This window comes from Aythya fuligula, chromosome 2 (genome assembly GCF_009819795.1).
Source record: "Aythya fuligula isolate bAytFul2 chromosome 2, bAytFul2.pri, whole genome shotgun sequence".
NCBI lineage: Eukaryota > Metazoa > Chordata > Aves > Anseriformes > Anatidae > Aythya > Aythya fuligula.
The window spans coordinates 101,127,023-101,141,992 of NC_045560.1; the positions used below are offsets into that span (position 1 = coordinate 101,127,023).

The 14,970-nt window shown below is 35.5% G+C and overlaps 1 protein-coding gene across 2 annotated transcripts in view; it reads right to left on the reverse strand.

The window, feature by feature from the left end:
* The window catches only part of DOK6 (docking protein 6), a 245,595-nt gene that overhangs the window by 62,265 nt on the left and 168,360 nt on the right, over window positions 1–14,970 (reverse strand). For both annotated transcript variants that reach the window (XM_032182086.1, XM_032182085.1), the window contains exon 6: window positions 7,882–8,020. In XM_032182086.1, coding sequence (XP_032037977.1) covers window positions 7,882–8,020 — 139 coding nt within the window. The remainder of the gene's footprint in view (window positions 1–7,881; window positions 8,021–14,970) is intronic.

The window sequence follows — 14,970 nt, forward strand, 5'->3', positions numbered from 1 at the left end:
TATTACATCACCAACTACCAAAATATCTGATATACTCTTATACAAGGATTTGCCAGCTCTGCTCCCTCACCTACTCACAATAGTTATCTATACACTTCACAGAACTTCATGTGGTTTGCAGTGTTTCTGACACAACAAATAGCTCTGTCCTCCCACCTGCTCTAACGCTTTGTTCCCATAGTAAAGACTTTCCCTATTCTGTGGTTCCATTCAAACACACAGAAAATATTCAACAACAACCACTGCCTGCAACTTCCTCCACCTCATCCTCTCACTGCCTGTAATGGCACCCTATAGGAAGTAGTAGACTCCTGCAGCTGACAGAGGAAGGGACAGGGACGGGGGTAAATAGTGTTTACTTGGAAAAAAAGTAATGTATGTGGGACAATAGTGTCTGTGGAAGTTACAATTTCATAGCAGAGCAAAGTATTTTCTTTTAGGAATTGCATGGCATCTACTGCATAGTTCTTGAATGTTCCTGCAGTATTTGTATGTTTATTATTGGATATGAGTAATAGTCCCTGAAAAAAATGCTAATGAAATATATGTACTTTCAAGAAAATATTTTATTTGAAATACAATTAAAAAATAAAACACATCCAGTCTGTATATTCACAAATCCATTACTTTATTCTGAAGTGGTGAATGTCCAGAATTGACCTGCTTCACTGCTCTAGGATTTACTTCATCCAAGTACACATAATTTTCTGAGTCCTAGTACTAACAAGGAGCCTGGCAGAATTCTTAACACATTTTCACAGAAAAATATAAATCAGGAAAAATATCATTATGTGTTTAATGAAGTAAGAATCTTTTTTTTCTTTTCTTTTTTTTTTTTTTTTCCTATAATATTAATTTTTATCTTTTATTATTTATGGGAACTAAGGTTACAAAACTCAAACCAAAAAGTACACAGATTCTGACTTGGGGGGGGGGGGGGGGGGGAAGGCATCATTCTTGGTTTTGTTTTTCATCTTAGCAATATTTCCTGATGGTGTGGTATTTTTACTTGGGTGGGCAGCCAAGCTCCACCAGAGCTGCTCTTTCACTTCCCCTCCTCAAAGTGAAAGGGGGAGAAAATATAATGCAAAGGGCTCAAAGGCTGAGATTAGGATGGGGAGATTGCTCAACAATTATAGTGACAGGCAAAACAGACTCAGAGTAAAAAAACAACAACAACAAAAAAGTATCAGACTCAGGAAAGATACCAAAAACACCTTTTCCCCATCCATGCTCTTCTACATCTTCTCCCAAGTGGTGCAGTGGAATGGGAGCATGGGGACTGTGGTCAGTCCCTAACGCTTTGTCTCCGCTGCTCCTTCATGGTCACTCTCTGCCCCTACTCCAGCATGGGGTCCCTCCCACAGGATGCTGTCCTTCCCAAACTGATCCTGTGTGGGCTTCCCACGACCTCTTCAAGAACTGCTCCCACATGGCTCCATACCACAGGGTCCATCTGTCAGGAGACAAGCGCTCCAGCACAGGTCCCCCACAGGTGGCAGCTCCCTCCAGACGCCCTGCTCCTGTGTGGGCTCCTCTCCACGGGCTGCAGCTCCGGCCCGGGACCTGCTCCTGTGGGGGCTCTCCATGGACCACAGCCTCCTCCAGGCCACATCCACCTGCTCCACCAGGGGCTCCTCCAAGGGCTGCAGTGTGGAGATCTACTCCATGTGGGACCCATGGGCTGCAGGGGGACAGCCTGCTCCAACAGGGGCCTCTCCACAGGCCACAGGGGAACTGCTGCTGCGTACCTGGAGCATCCCATGCCCTCCTTCTGCACTGACCTTGGGAGCTGCTGGTTCTCACTCCTTTCTCTCCCAGCTGCTGTTGAGCAGCATTACTCCCCCCCTCCCCCCTCCCCCTTTCTTAATTCTGCTCTTACAGAGGCACAAACAACATCAGTTATTGGCTCAGCTCTGGCTAGTGGTGGGACCCTTATCTAACGTAGGGTAACTTCTGGATTCTTCTCGCAGAAGCTACCCCCATGGCCCCCTGCTACCAAAACCTTGCCATGTAAACCCACTACAGATGACCACAGTTTACCAGTGGATAGACAGGTCCTGCAGTAGAAGACTCCCATTTTTCTATTATTGTTTTCTACTGCAAAGAAGGGTGAGCTCTACTTCTCTGGAAGTCATTTCTGCCAAACACGCTGAAAGGCTATTTCAGCTTTAACCTGTAATTTTCAAAGACCTCTAGAATGAGTAATTGAAGCTTCATAATACCTGTGTGAACCAAGTAAACAATGCAACAACTATACATCATAATAAAGCACACATCTTTTTATAGAGTTATCAATTTTCTAAATAAATATTCTACAGCAATACTATACAGTAGTTTCAGGTGGGAAATACAGAACAGAATTGAATTACGTATTTACAGGAATAAGGAGCCTGAGACTATACCTCAATTACCATAAAATGCATGAGTTCATGAATGATCATACGTATTAAGAAGCTCAAGATATGAGCTCATACATCATATGGAAGCAGAAGGAAACATCCTAAACAGTGTGTCATGACATGGAACCATGTATGGGTGAACTCTGGAATTTTCTCCTCCATTTTCTCCTCCAGGTACTTGCTGACTTCAGGTAAATGCCAAATGCACTTAGGCAGAATAACAACATGAAAGATTTTTATCATATTAAGTAAACTACAATGTTGAAGTGGAGCCCAAAAGACATATATTTTAAGTAAATATTTCATATAATCATTGTGCCTGCAGTATCCACTAGTGTGTTCCTGCATTTCCTATCTTTCACAGTTGGAAAATAATAAGGTGTAACATTACACAGACATAAATGACAACCAAATCCCAAGTAAGGCCTCGAAGATGCATTGGCAAAGGTAGGATACTTCAAATGGAAACCACCTTTTGAAAGTGAAAAAATTTAGAATCTGTAGGTGTGTTCATTGACAATGCTTGATTCTGTAATGTTTTGATAAATACGTGTTTAGGCTATGATCAGCTTAAAATAAGTAAAGAAATACATAATAAAGAATTGTTTAAAGAGCAAAGCTAAATTAAAAGCTTACTATGAAATTAATGATATTATTTTCTCCTGCTTCAGTTATTTTTTCCTGATTCTATGACAATTTACAGTGATATTCTTAATTCTATTTACATTCTCATTCATACCATGCCTGACAACCCTGTAATTTATGTTTATCCTCAGACCAGTTTTAATGAAATACTGTCCTCACCGTGTTTCAGATAAGGAATAGAAAAATTAAGTTACTTACAGGCTTGTTTCTTAACCACCTTCCTCTCCAGCATCTTTTAAAGTCCAGTTAAATTCCCTGATATTTGTCTTCTCTGGTAAATTTGTTATTCCCCTACTACTGAGGTTTGATTTATTTATTTGTTTTTAATACAAACTCACTGATATTATTTTATTTAAATGACAGAAACCTATCATGATGACTCATTCACTTTTATTAAGTTGAATATTAGATACAAGGCTTGTAAATAATGAGAATGGAAGAAAAGTATACAGATGTGTTTTATGAATGTGTTTATCTTCTGGTAAATGTTAAAAGTATCACAATCTAAAACTACATTAATTTTGCAGCTTTGCTCTGTTAAGAAAAACAAGTGTCATAGAAAGTTTCCTATGATAATAAATTATGGAAACTCCAACCACTCATTTTTAATGAAATTTTCCTTCAGTCTTACTGATGTTTCATTAACATCAGAAGGTCGGTATCAACTTTATCTCTTTTAGAATTATTGTTTTACATATTGTATTATTTTTATTTTGAGATTACATAATAGGTTTCTATTGGCAGCTTGAAAAAAGTAATTATAAGGTTACAAAGGAATAACACTATTACCTCAGTGTGCTTCCCTCATATGAGTCATAATATGAGAAATCTACAGTTCTTAACCTCACATTTTAGACACTCAGACAGTAATAGGTGAAGTAGTTCTATCAGAAGTGTTTTCAGTGAAGGCTGAGTGGCAGAATAAAGCTGACATTGGGGAGAAAAATCATGCCGTAAGTCACAATGCTGTTTGTATGCATGTTGTCATCATGCTGTAGAGGTTAGACAAATGAAGCTAAGAACAGCAGTGTTTGTATGCTGATGCATGAGATTTACTTTAACTGAGATTCTTTAAAAAGATCACCAAAATCAACCTCATTTACTAGCTGCAGAAAGGATGATGCTCAGCATTTACAGAGTTAATAGTTGATTTTCCTCCTCTCCTTGTGAAGACACAATGGAGAAGATCTCATGGTTTAGTGCAAACCAGTTCAGCCCAGTAACCCAACAGAACCCTCTTCCTTTTTTTTTTTTTTTTTTTTTTTTTTTGCCATATTAGCAAACTGAATTAACTCACTCTGTCACTGTGTCAGATAAGAACCTGAGCTTATAGAAGCAAAGTGGAAGGACTTTGCAGCCCAGCCTGGGGACAGGGAAGGAATGTATATCTTCCATGCTGAACATCACAATACTGGTGAGGATACTTGCTATTCCTGAGGATATCATCTTTTTGTTTTTAATTCCTGGACTACCAATCCAACTGGATTTATAAATCTTACATTAAAAAAGAAGGGTGTGTGTGTGTGAGAGAGAAGAGATATGCAAGAATACAGACTATTCTGATGATAAGAATATGTTATCATAGATAGGTTAACAACATATCTTTAAGAGACTATCAACTATAATGTTGCACAACAGAAAATAGCACAACGAAAAAAATAAGCATACAAGAATTATTTTTAATTACACTTTCATGTTGATACTGAAAAAAACACTAACAAAACACTCCAATATCAGTCCCTCCCCCCTAAACACACACCACTCTAAGCCCAAATTGTCATCTCTATTACACTCAGCAATTAACAAATGGAAGTCTGAAAAAAGTTCATATACAGATAACACTTTCCCTGCAAATAGTTTCAGTTTAAGTAGTAGCATTAGCCCAAATTTTCTATTGCCCAAAACAAAGTGAGCATAAAACATTATCATACTGTCAATTTAACATTTCAAACTCAATCAAGAAGAGCACCTGAGCTAAATTAGGTCATTCTTCACTAAGTTTTGATTTAGTTTTTGAATAAAATCCAGTCTGTTTTGATCACAGTAAAGCCAATAACCAACCTGGAAACACATCTATGTCAGTGACAATTGATCTCATGTTTCAGATCCTTCTTCCAGAGTTATACTTTGGAAGAGTTGTGGTAGAAAACAAAAGTGTGCACCTGACTACCTAATTCAGCTTTTTTTTTTTTTTTTAAACGTGTGTGTGTGTGTATGCTTCATGTCTTTTTTGTTTGTTTGTTTTTTAATCAGTAAGGTTTGTATTGTCTTATATTCTATATTCACTTTATATATTCATTATGAGAACTAATCATTACCTACACATTTCATCAAGGTTGTTCTAGTAAAGAATGCATTTTGATTTCTGCTTTCACTTTTTACAATATTGGATTGTAACATAATCTGGAAAAAATAAACTAAACTGAAGTATTAGTTACTTAAAATGTGTTAACATTTAGGAGAGAACACATATTTAAGAGTCCTTCCTAATATATAGCTTCTGAAGATTGTAAGGAAGAAGTAATGTCATTAGATTTCTTCCCTTTTTCTGATCTGTATAATAATGGATATACTATTATACTATTTCCTTTACTTAAATTTCTTTCATTTTCACCTTCACAAAAAGTATATATATATTTAATTATATGATATTATATGTAAGCTGTATATTACAGAAAGGGTCAAGAAAAAGTAAAACAAAACAATACAAATCAACTCTAGGGCTGTAAAAACAAAGGAACAAAGGTCAAGCTTTAGGAAGGCTTAAAGACAACTGTAGCCCCTAGATCCCAGATTTAAGAGATCTCTTGCTTGTACTTTGATTTCAGAAATTAAGGGAAAAAATAATATAGATAGTTATTTGGTTAAACTGTAGGGTTTAGATATTAGAGAGAAGTTATGCTTGCTAAAAGGAAAATAATACATTTAATCTATTTAGTATCTTCATATTTTATTCCTAATATGAATACAACTCAGATGCTGCAGTTAATCCAGAAAATGTGTTAAAAGTTCAGCACCCCATCAGTCAAGAGCAGCAGAGCTTCCAAAACCAAAACATTACCTTACTAGTTGGAGTTTAAAAATCAACTAGTTTTTGAGCCTCTTTTGCATAGCCTACAGCTTCTACATAGCCTACAATAGGCCATAAGCCTCTACCCATCTCCCCATGCTGATGACAGAACAGCTTTATCTAGAAACCAGGTATATTATATGCTGCATGGATGTTGAGTCATTTCTACTTCTCAGTCTGCTCTTAGAGTTTGATACCATATGGCCACAGTCATCACAAATGAGGTTTTAGGGAAGTCATATGATGGCAGAATGGGATCAGCTTTGCTAGGCAGTGAAGTTGCTAATCAGAAGCACTGGTGGAAAATCTGAAATTGGTGATTCCATGAAAGGAATATGGATTCAGGTCTAGAGTGCTTATTAGGGCAGCTTGAAAATGCTGTAATTTCTCTTACGGGTGTAGACATTTTAAAAACATAACATTTATAATGATGCTTTTTCCTGGTTTTGGACTATTATTAAATCATTTCCAGCCCAGCAGAATGCAGTTCCCCCCCGCACCCCCCCAAGTGCTTGAGATACATTTACTCTGCCATCTATCTTGGCTTGGACTTTCTAGCAATTGTTTTTGTGTCCCTAACCTTATATCTTGATTGTAAATATTCCTTTTCCTATTTTTTCTGTCCAAAGTTTATGTATCTCAAGTTTTTTTGAACACGGTACTACTTTGTTCAGTTTTTATGGCTTCCCATCTCAGCTTTTTCTTAGAGACAAGAAAGAGCTTTGAAAGAGCTTTTCTCTCAGGAGTGTGAGATATTTTGACAGCGATGGAGTATGTGGGAAGAGGATCATGCAGTCATGTTTGTGTGACTGTGGACATTTGCATGGTGGGCAAAGGAAAGAATGAAGAGAATGTCAGTGGAAAGGGTGCAATTACCCTGAAATCTCTTTCTAGGGAGAAAGATGTGTGGAGAACTGTGGTCATCTGAGAGGAAAGGTGGATGATATCCCTGCCCATCACAGGAGTGTTGGAACTAGAACATCTTTAAGGTCTCTTCCAATTCAAATCATTCTATGATTCTATGAAAACCATGCAGAAAATGTTTCCTGGCCTTCCCATATCTTCCCTCTTCAGTGAATATAAAGGTAGCTTCAAACCACACTTCAAAGTTAGCTTTCTAGAATGATCACTTAAGATCATCTCTACTCCTAAGCATACAAAGGTAGTCTTTATTATTATTATTATATTATTATTATTATTAGTCTTAAATATTCTAAACTTTTTAGTAGCTTCTATGAGTGCTTAAAGATAACTTGTGAAAACTAGGAATTCTGACCTTGAAATTAAAAAAATAGCTCTTTATGAGTTCACTTCACTGTAAGGGGAACTAATTTCTTTCCTGTGTTAAGTAAAACAGTACATGCCTGCTGTCACCTTGGATTGTTTACATTGGTCTTTTTCCACATGTGAGGCCATGAGGACCAATTAACACTTAGTCATTGATAGTCAGCTGTCAGCTGTCAGCTGACTATCAGCTGACAAATAGTCTCATCTCAGAGTAAGAGAACCACAGTTTTCAAGAAGATAACCATGGATCTAGCGCTTAGTGGTATCTACTCTTCCAAAAAGACAGCAACAATAGATCACTGTATAGCAAATGCTGAAAATCCATGACCATGAAAATACATAAAAGCTAAAGATTGTTTTGTCTTAGTCATGCAGCTAATACTGTTATTATGTCCGAATCCATAGACTGACATTAGTACAGACTTCTGTTCATTGCCAATCCTTATAAGTTCAAATATATAAGTGATGGGACCTTACCCGTGCCTTCTGCTCCATCTCCATCATTAATCTTTCATGTTGTTCTGCTATTGCCAGTGTTGCAGAATGGACTTTCTGATATATCATTTCTCCTTCTCGTGTCTGAAAGGTGAACAGCCCTTCTCCTGTGTCACACATCCTGCAGTAAGCAGAACAGAAGGAAAAAAAAAAGAGTAGTGTAATTTTTATCTATTATAAAAAGTGCACACCTTGCAGTAGAAAATGCCAACTTTTATAGTTAATCTTTTGGATTCTGACTATCTGCAGTTATTTTTTCCATTAAAGAGAGACATATTGCAAGAAAAGTGCAGAACTTCATGAACACAACCTATAAATTCAGTTTAAATCATTCTCTGAACAGTCAAAAATAAGTTTTATCACAGAATAAAACTTGAAGTAATGAAGTCACTTGTATATAGCATTATTTCAAATGTCTGCATGGCTATGTAGGAGCTAAATTTAATTATCTTAACCAATTGATAACAGAAGTACATAGTATAGCATGACTTTGAATAGCTGACATTTTAACATAACACTGGCCAATTAAAAATATTCTTTGGGTTGATCACTACAGAGAAGCTGTATGGAAAGGCAGCATTACAAGAGTTAAAATACGTCTGCCTCAGTACATTTATGTGAGGCAATATCTAAATCTCTTTATAATTACAAGAGACATCCAGTCTATTTGACAATAGAAACAGTAATTCTATTGCCTAAGAAGATTAAATAAATAAAAAAATCCATAAATTAACCTTCTTCTTTTGAAAGAGCAACTTCTATCACCCTTACTGTGATAGCCTTATGGCATTATTCAGAGGAAAAAAAGTGGTATATAGTAAATGCACGGACAAAGAGGGCTGAGAAACAGAAAAAATTAGTAGACCACACGTGGTAGACTATTGAGTGACGGTTACTTCAAGGATATATACCGTGCTAAACAGCAGTAGAATCTGACATATTTATATTAGTAGTTCCATGATGAGATTATCTATGTCTCATCTCTGTATTTTTATATATTTCTTTTTGAAATTTTAGAAACTGAACAATAAAAATCCTTTTGATTTGGTCTGATACTGCCTGTAAAGATTTTCAGAGTTATCTTTGACAGAAAATTGTTGACTTGAGTCACTGATGCATAACATCCTTCGACAACAGAAAGACTTAAATTTCCCTAAAATACCAGGGTTCTTTAATTTCTTTTTGGTTTATTTATTATGTTATAGGACATGTGATGTTTTGAATATCCCAACACCTTCAGTATGGTCCCAGGATGTCCAAGGCATACAGAATTACTGTTACTAAGCATTTTAGAAAAATGTGTCCTGGTTGAACATTCAAAAAAGTTTTAAATATCAATATATTTAAAGTTTGAATCCAGGATCTGAATGATTATTCAGAAATTAAATTGTACAAAATATTGTCCAATCAAACTAACATATAGATCTATATTATTTTATTTAGTCATTAAATATGTCTCCTGCTATTTTATGTGCACACACACAATTACAAAACAGCTTTTTGAAAACTGAATCATTTCTTTTCATGAGTTATCTTCTTATAAATACATCTTCTGAATTCTAAATAATTCTTATTCTGAAATTTTATTTTAAAACCTGTCTCTCTAATTCGTAACATTATTTCTTTACATGGCTATTGTGTTTTATAAAAAATTATTGAGAATCCAGCATTTCCTTTTGATTTCAGGACTGACCACTTAAAATAAAACCTTATTAACACCTACTAAATCTTTGCTTGTACACTGGAGGAGGCATGCTTTTTTGGGTCTCCTGTAACGAACTTATGCATGGCTGTGCATAAGAGAATAGAAAGTATTGGAAGCAGAAACATAAAATAGAGCTGCTTCTGCAAAATGCCTGGTGAACATACTTAGTAATGACCATTTGAGATGTTGAAGAGAAAGTCATAGTTTTAGGAATAGATGATTCACAATGTTACAAACATCCATACTTTTGAAACAAAAAGTCTCCACTCATCCCAAGATGTAAGAAAAATATAAGCCATTTTGCAGACAGGTATTATTTGATCCGTAATAATGAGATGTGCCAGTTAATAGACAAATGGGAAAAAATCCCCAAACTTTCACATTGAATTCCAGTGGAGATCAAGATCCCTGCTATAAACATTTAAGATACTTTATATTCTTAGCCACAATCCTCCAGGGAGCTTATGGTAGAAATAAAATGTCTCAAGAGTTTTGAGACATTATAGCAACAGTCTTTGAGATCCCTCAGGGCATCATATAGCTGGTACTCTGCTTTTGTGTAAAGAGATCTTAATAAAATTCAAACAGCATGGAATGGAATGTCTTAAAAAAAAAAAAAAAAAAAAAAAAAAAGATGAGGTTTCAGAAACTGAAGCAAAATATGATCTCTTTGTTGGTTTCAGAAGATGAAAAATCCTACAGGGATAAAAACAAGGAAGCAGGCAATGGAACGTGATTAAGATTCAGGAGTTAAGCTGCTTATTTTGATGGAGCAAAACCTAATCAGCCCCACTGCTGATTTGATCACATCCTGTATCATCTGTGTGCCACCAAGTTGGAGGCAGGCATGCAGACTGCTGCACCCCTGCGGCACTGCTTCCACCACCCAGGATGGCACAGCGGGGACCAGCTTTCCAGTTGGAGCGGGTGACCACAGTTGACATGTCATGCCAACGTTGGAAAACTGTTGATGGCAGCCTCCCAGGATTATGGGTTTCCCTAGCTAACAGTGTATGATATACATGCAGAGGCTCAAAATTAGATGTGGAGGAGAATTATGGGCCTCATTTGTTCGAGTGTCAAATAGCCCTTTTATGTTAAACATGACTTAAAGGCACCAGGAATGAAGCCAACAGCAAGCCTGAGCTCTATAAAAGCAAAAACTTTGAATGAAACTCCCTTCCTGCCATCTAAACTTGTTTTTTGCAAGCAGCCTTCCAAAAAGGTGATTTTCTTTGCTATAGTGAAGTATTTCTGTTCATCTCCTCAATATTTTATTGTTTCATTGAGATGAAAAGTGATTAGACCTTAGTTAGGTCACTGAGAGGAGAGGCATGTTTCAGGTTTAGTTACAGTCTTTCAAGGGAAGGTTGAAACAGACTGAATTAGAAAAACTCCTGAATTAGAAGAATTTATGGAACTAGAAGAAGCATGATGGGGACAGGGAGAGGGGTAAGTGTACTCTATGAGTTTTCCAGAAAGGACAAGGGAAGTTTTACATATCCGGCCAAAGAAAATGGACAAACAGATATGCTAAAACATACTTTTGGGCATGTCCTATTTACAGTCAAAACAGTCAGCAGAGCAAAGATACTATATATATATTTTATTTTATTTTATTTTGTTTTATTTTATTTTATTTTATTTTATTCTGCAGTCTCTTTTAGGTGCCAGATAACTGTCCATTTCAAACTACAGTTTCAGCTTTAGCTTTGTTAACACGTTGCTTGACTGAATGTGAAGTAACTGAGTAAATTAAAGACTCTTAGTTCAAAATACACACCACATGTGGTTGTACTTAATGCATTTTTTTTTTGTTACAGTGAATTATATTTAAAATTCAATCAAATTATTGTTGCTTGAGAGCTGTCCTCAAAAACTTTTAAACTCTTTTTTCTAGAATCTTTTGAAATGAAAAATGACCTTCCCCAGAGCATAAACCAAAAATTTTCATCATACTTCTTTTTTTTTTTCTCCAAAATAGTTTTATGTCCATTTTTTTCTTAATAAACAAAAAATATTTTATATCCAAGTAGTAACGTATAAATTTTATATTTCCTAAAGTCACATTAGAGAAAAGACAGAATGAAGGTGTGGAACTGTTCTTTTCCTGGTACTGCCACAGGTTTGCACTGCAGCTTTTCCAACTTGATATGACCTTCACTGTCAAAAAAATTCACTGGTTTTGTATACTTTAATTTTTTATGAGAGACTTAACAGTCTGTGAATGCTTGAAAACTGCCGATGTTAGCTTCTCTATTTCTGTGTTTTCCAACTTTAAAACAGGGATGTGATTAACCTATGCTTTAGGATATTTAAGGATTCAATGCATTAAAATGTATGAAGTGCTTTGACTGAAATAGAAAAGTGTATTTTTTTCCTCTATTGTTAAAGAATTATAATGGGCAGATAATGAAACAAGTAGATGCACAAGGTCTGAAAATCATCATAAAATTTTTAGTTCTTAAAATAAGAACTTTGTGGATTCATTGTGGACTCAGAGATCCACAATGAAAGTTCCTGGTTGTACTCAAGGTAAGATTTATGTTCAGCCAAAAGAGATTTTCCCACCACTCTTGCCAGATGTTCTCAACATTTCCCAAATCCACATAATGGTTTCCCACTGCCTCTGCTCACTACAGAAGTTTGTCTATTAGAGCAAAATCAGTACCATATAGTAACCTCACAGAATTCCCCCCAAAAAGGAAACTTTGTTGACTTGACCACCATATTCAAATGGTACTTTTTCCCAAACAGAGGTTCATACTCTCATGCCTGACAGTTTCATTTCACTATTTCAGTAAAATATAAAATGTATTTTCACAATAATGAAGGTTGTCTGAAATATGAGATGCCTAGGAACATTATTTGCTATAAGTCTTTGCTTTAAAACAAAAGAAACAAAGACAATTGTAACCAGAAAGAGTTTAGTTCTTCATATATCTATTTTTTAATGGTTTTGAGTGATTTCTTTATACCCATATACAGTTTAGCATTAAAGAAATGGGTGATTTGTAAGTTCATTACTCAGCAACATATAGAACTACAGAAAAATAACTTTAAAAAGGTAAATATCCTCAAATAGGCACCAAACAAATAACCTTTAGAATTAACAACTACTTACTATCAATAACTCTTAATAGCTCTTAATAACTAATGCATAATAAATTAGTACCCTTTTTTGGCATTTCTAGTTCTTTAAATAAAAATAAAATTTAATTTTTGAATGAGACTAGATCATGATTAAGTATTGTCCAGAAATCTAAGTGCTAAAAGTCAGCAGTCAGCAGTACCAAAATGAATGCAATTACTGTAGTGTAGTCCACACTCAATGTGTGCAAGATGATTTCCTTTAAAGAGCAAAGCTGTTCACTCAGATACTTCAAGGTGCAGTAAAAAAGTTAGCTAGTGCTTATTTCCTGTATGCAAAGAATGTGGTCAGATTTGATATAGGGAAGCAAACCTTCTCTGTCACAAGAGGAGCAGTAAATAATAAATGGCCTTTCTTTAAAGCCTCGAAGATATGGATGTCGGTTGGGAAAGAGCCATATGATATAAAATATTTAACTTTGAACCAAGGTACTTATTTCTTGTGTTACTACTACTGCTTTGATTTTCTAAAAAGTGGTCGAAAGTAGCAATTTTGCCTTCAGTTTAATTTGATTATCAGAGGAGATGCACATCCCCTTGTGCATGTCTCACTTTTGTTCTTTCCATGTTTGTTGTTATCTCAACTTGGACTAAGCCATTTTGACAGAAATCCTGTTTGTTCTTTGTGTGCAAGGACGTTACACACAGCGCACACGAAACACAGACTTGCTAACCAGTAGAGCTCACAGAGAAATGAATACAAAGCTCCCCTGAGGATCCAAAAGCTTTGCTCTCTCCAACTTTCAATACACGCTAACTTGCTTCCTCCCAAAGTTGCTATTTCCTGAGATAATAATAATAATAGCAAGAAAAACAAATAAACTCCTTCTGATGGGAGCATATTGAGATAAACAAACAAACAAAACAAACAAACAAATAACAACTCAATTTATACCTTGGAATAGTTATCACGAATTCTAAAACAAACAATGTAGATTTTTATAAAGCTGTAAGGTGAACTTCTGTGTTGAAAGGATAGAAAACCAGGAAGAAGCAAGAAAATGTTGCTAAGAATCTGACTTAGAATAAAGCAATCAAAAACTGATACATTTTGTGGGTGAATCAGTAGGAAAAAAAGATAACTACAAAAATAGGATATGTATGGGATCCAGGAAGGGTCTATGAGTGAAGCAGAGAGAAGGCAATTAATGAGAGAAATGTGCAGAAAGTGTAATTAATTCAGATATAGACGTGGATAGAAAGCCCTATATGTGGGACAAGGTCAGTGAAAGTAGGGAAATGTCCTGTGAAATATCCACAAAAGGGAAATGGAAATCACCAACACAAAGCACAGCAGCAATATAAAGGGCAAAACACAGAACAAGCAGACACAGAATCTCAAAATCTGCTGAGCCTTGTCTGTTGCTCACATCCTATGTGACTAATGAGTTAGATTGCCTTGCTTTGCTGTCATCATTTCAGAGTTTCATTGGAGTGTCAAACAGGGATATCCTGACAATTTTATGATCTGAGATAAATAATAGTGAAAATTATCTGATATATGAGGCATCTGGCTGTCCCCCTAGACTATAGTTATTTACTGACAAGTATATACAACAAGAAAAATTAATTATGTAAGATATCTACTAATTGCTTAGATAGACATTCCTTTATAAAATTTATTGTAATATTGTTGCACTTCAGCTGAGATGGGTAACTTTTCACTGTTCCTGCACATAGGTTATGAAGTAGCACAGTGTTTAATCTTAAATTGTCTCTCTTTCATGTGGAATCTTCTTGAATTTGGCATAAGTTAATGCATGGAGTATTACCACATGATGAAGCTCAGTAACTTGATCATGCAGCTTAGATTTGTTCAAGGTCAGATCTTGTATTTCTTGAGTCATCTTCAGTGTTTTCAACTAAAAGAACTAAAGGCACAGATTTCCTAATAAGTCCTTTTATGGCATCATTCTGCAATTCTGAGAACATAAGGATGGAAAGGAGTGATGATATTCTCCAAGATAGCTGACATTCAGTTACTCAGAGGAAAGCAGTCCTTCTCCATTATTTCCTAGAGGACTGTGATACTTTCCAAATGATAGTTACATAGCTTTTTAAGATATTATATGTAGTCATGGTTAAAACAAAACAACAACAACAAAAAAAGTATGATGAGATTATTTCTTTTTCTGCCTAAACCAAGTGATGATTTTAGGGGAATAACATAATACATTTTTTTTTTTTTCAATCATGAAAACATGTTTTTCTTTGTT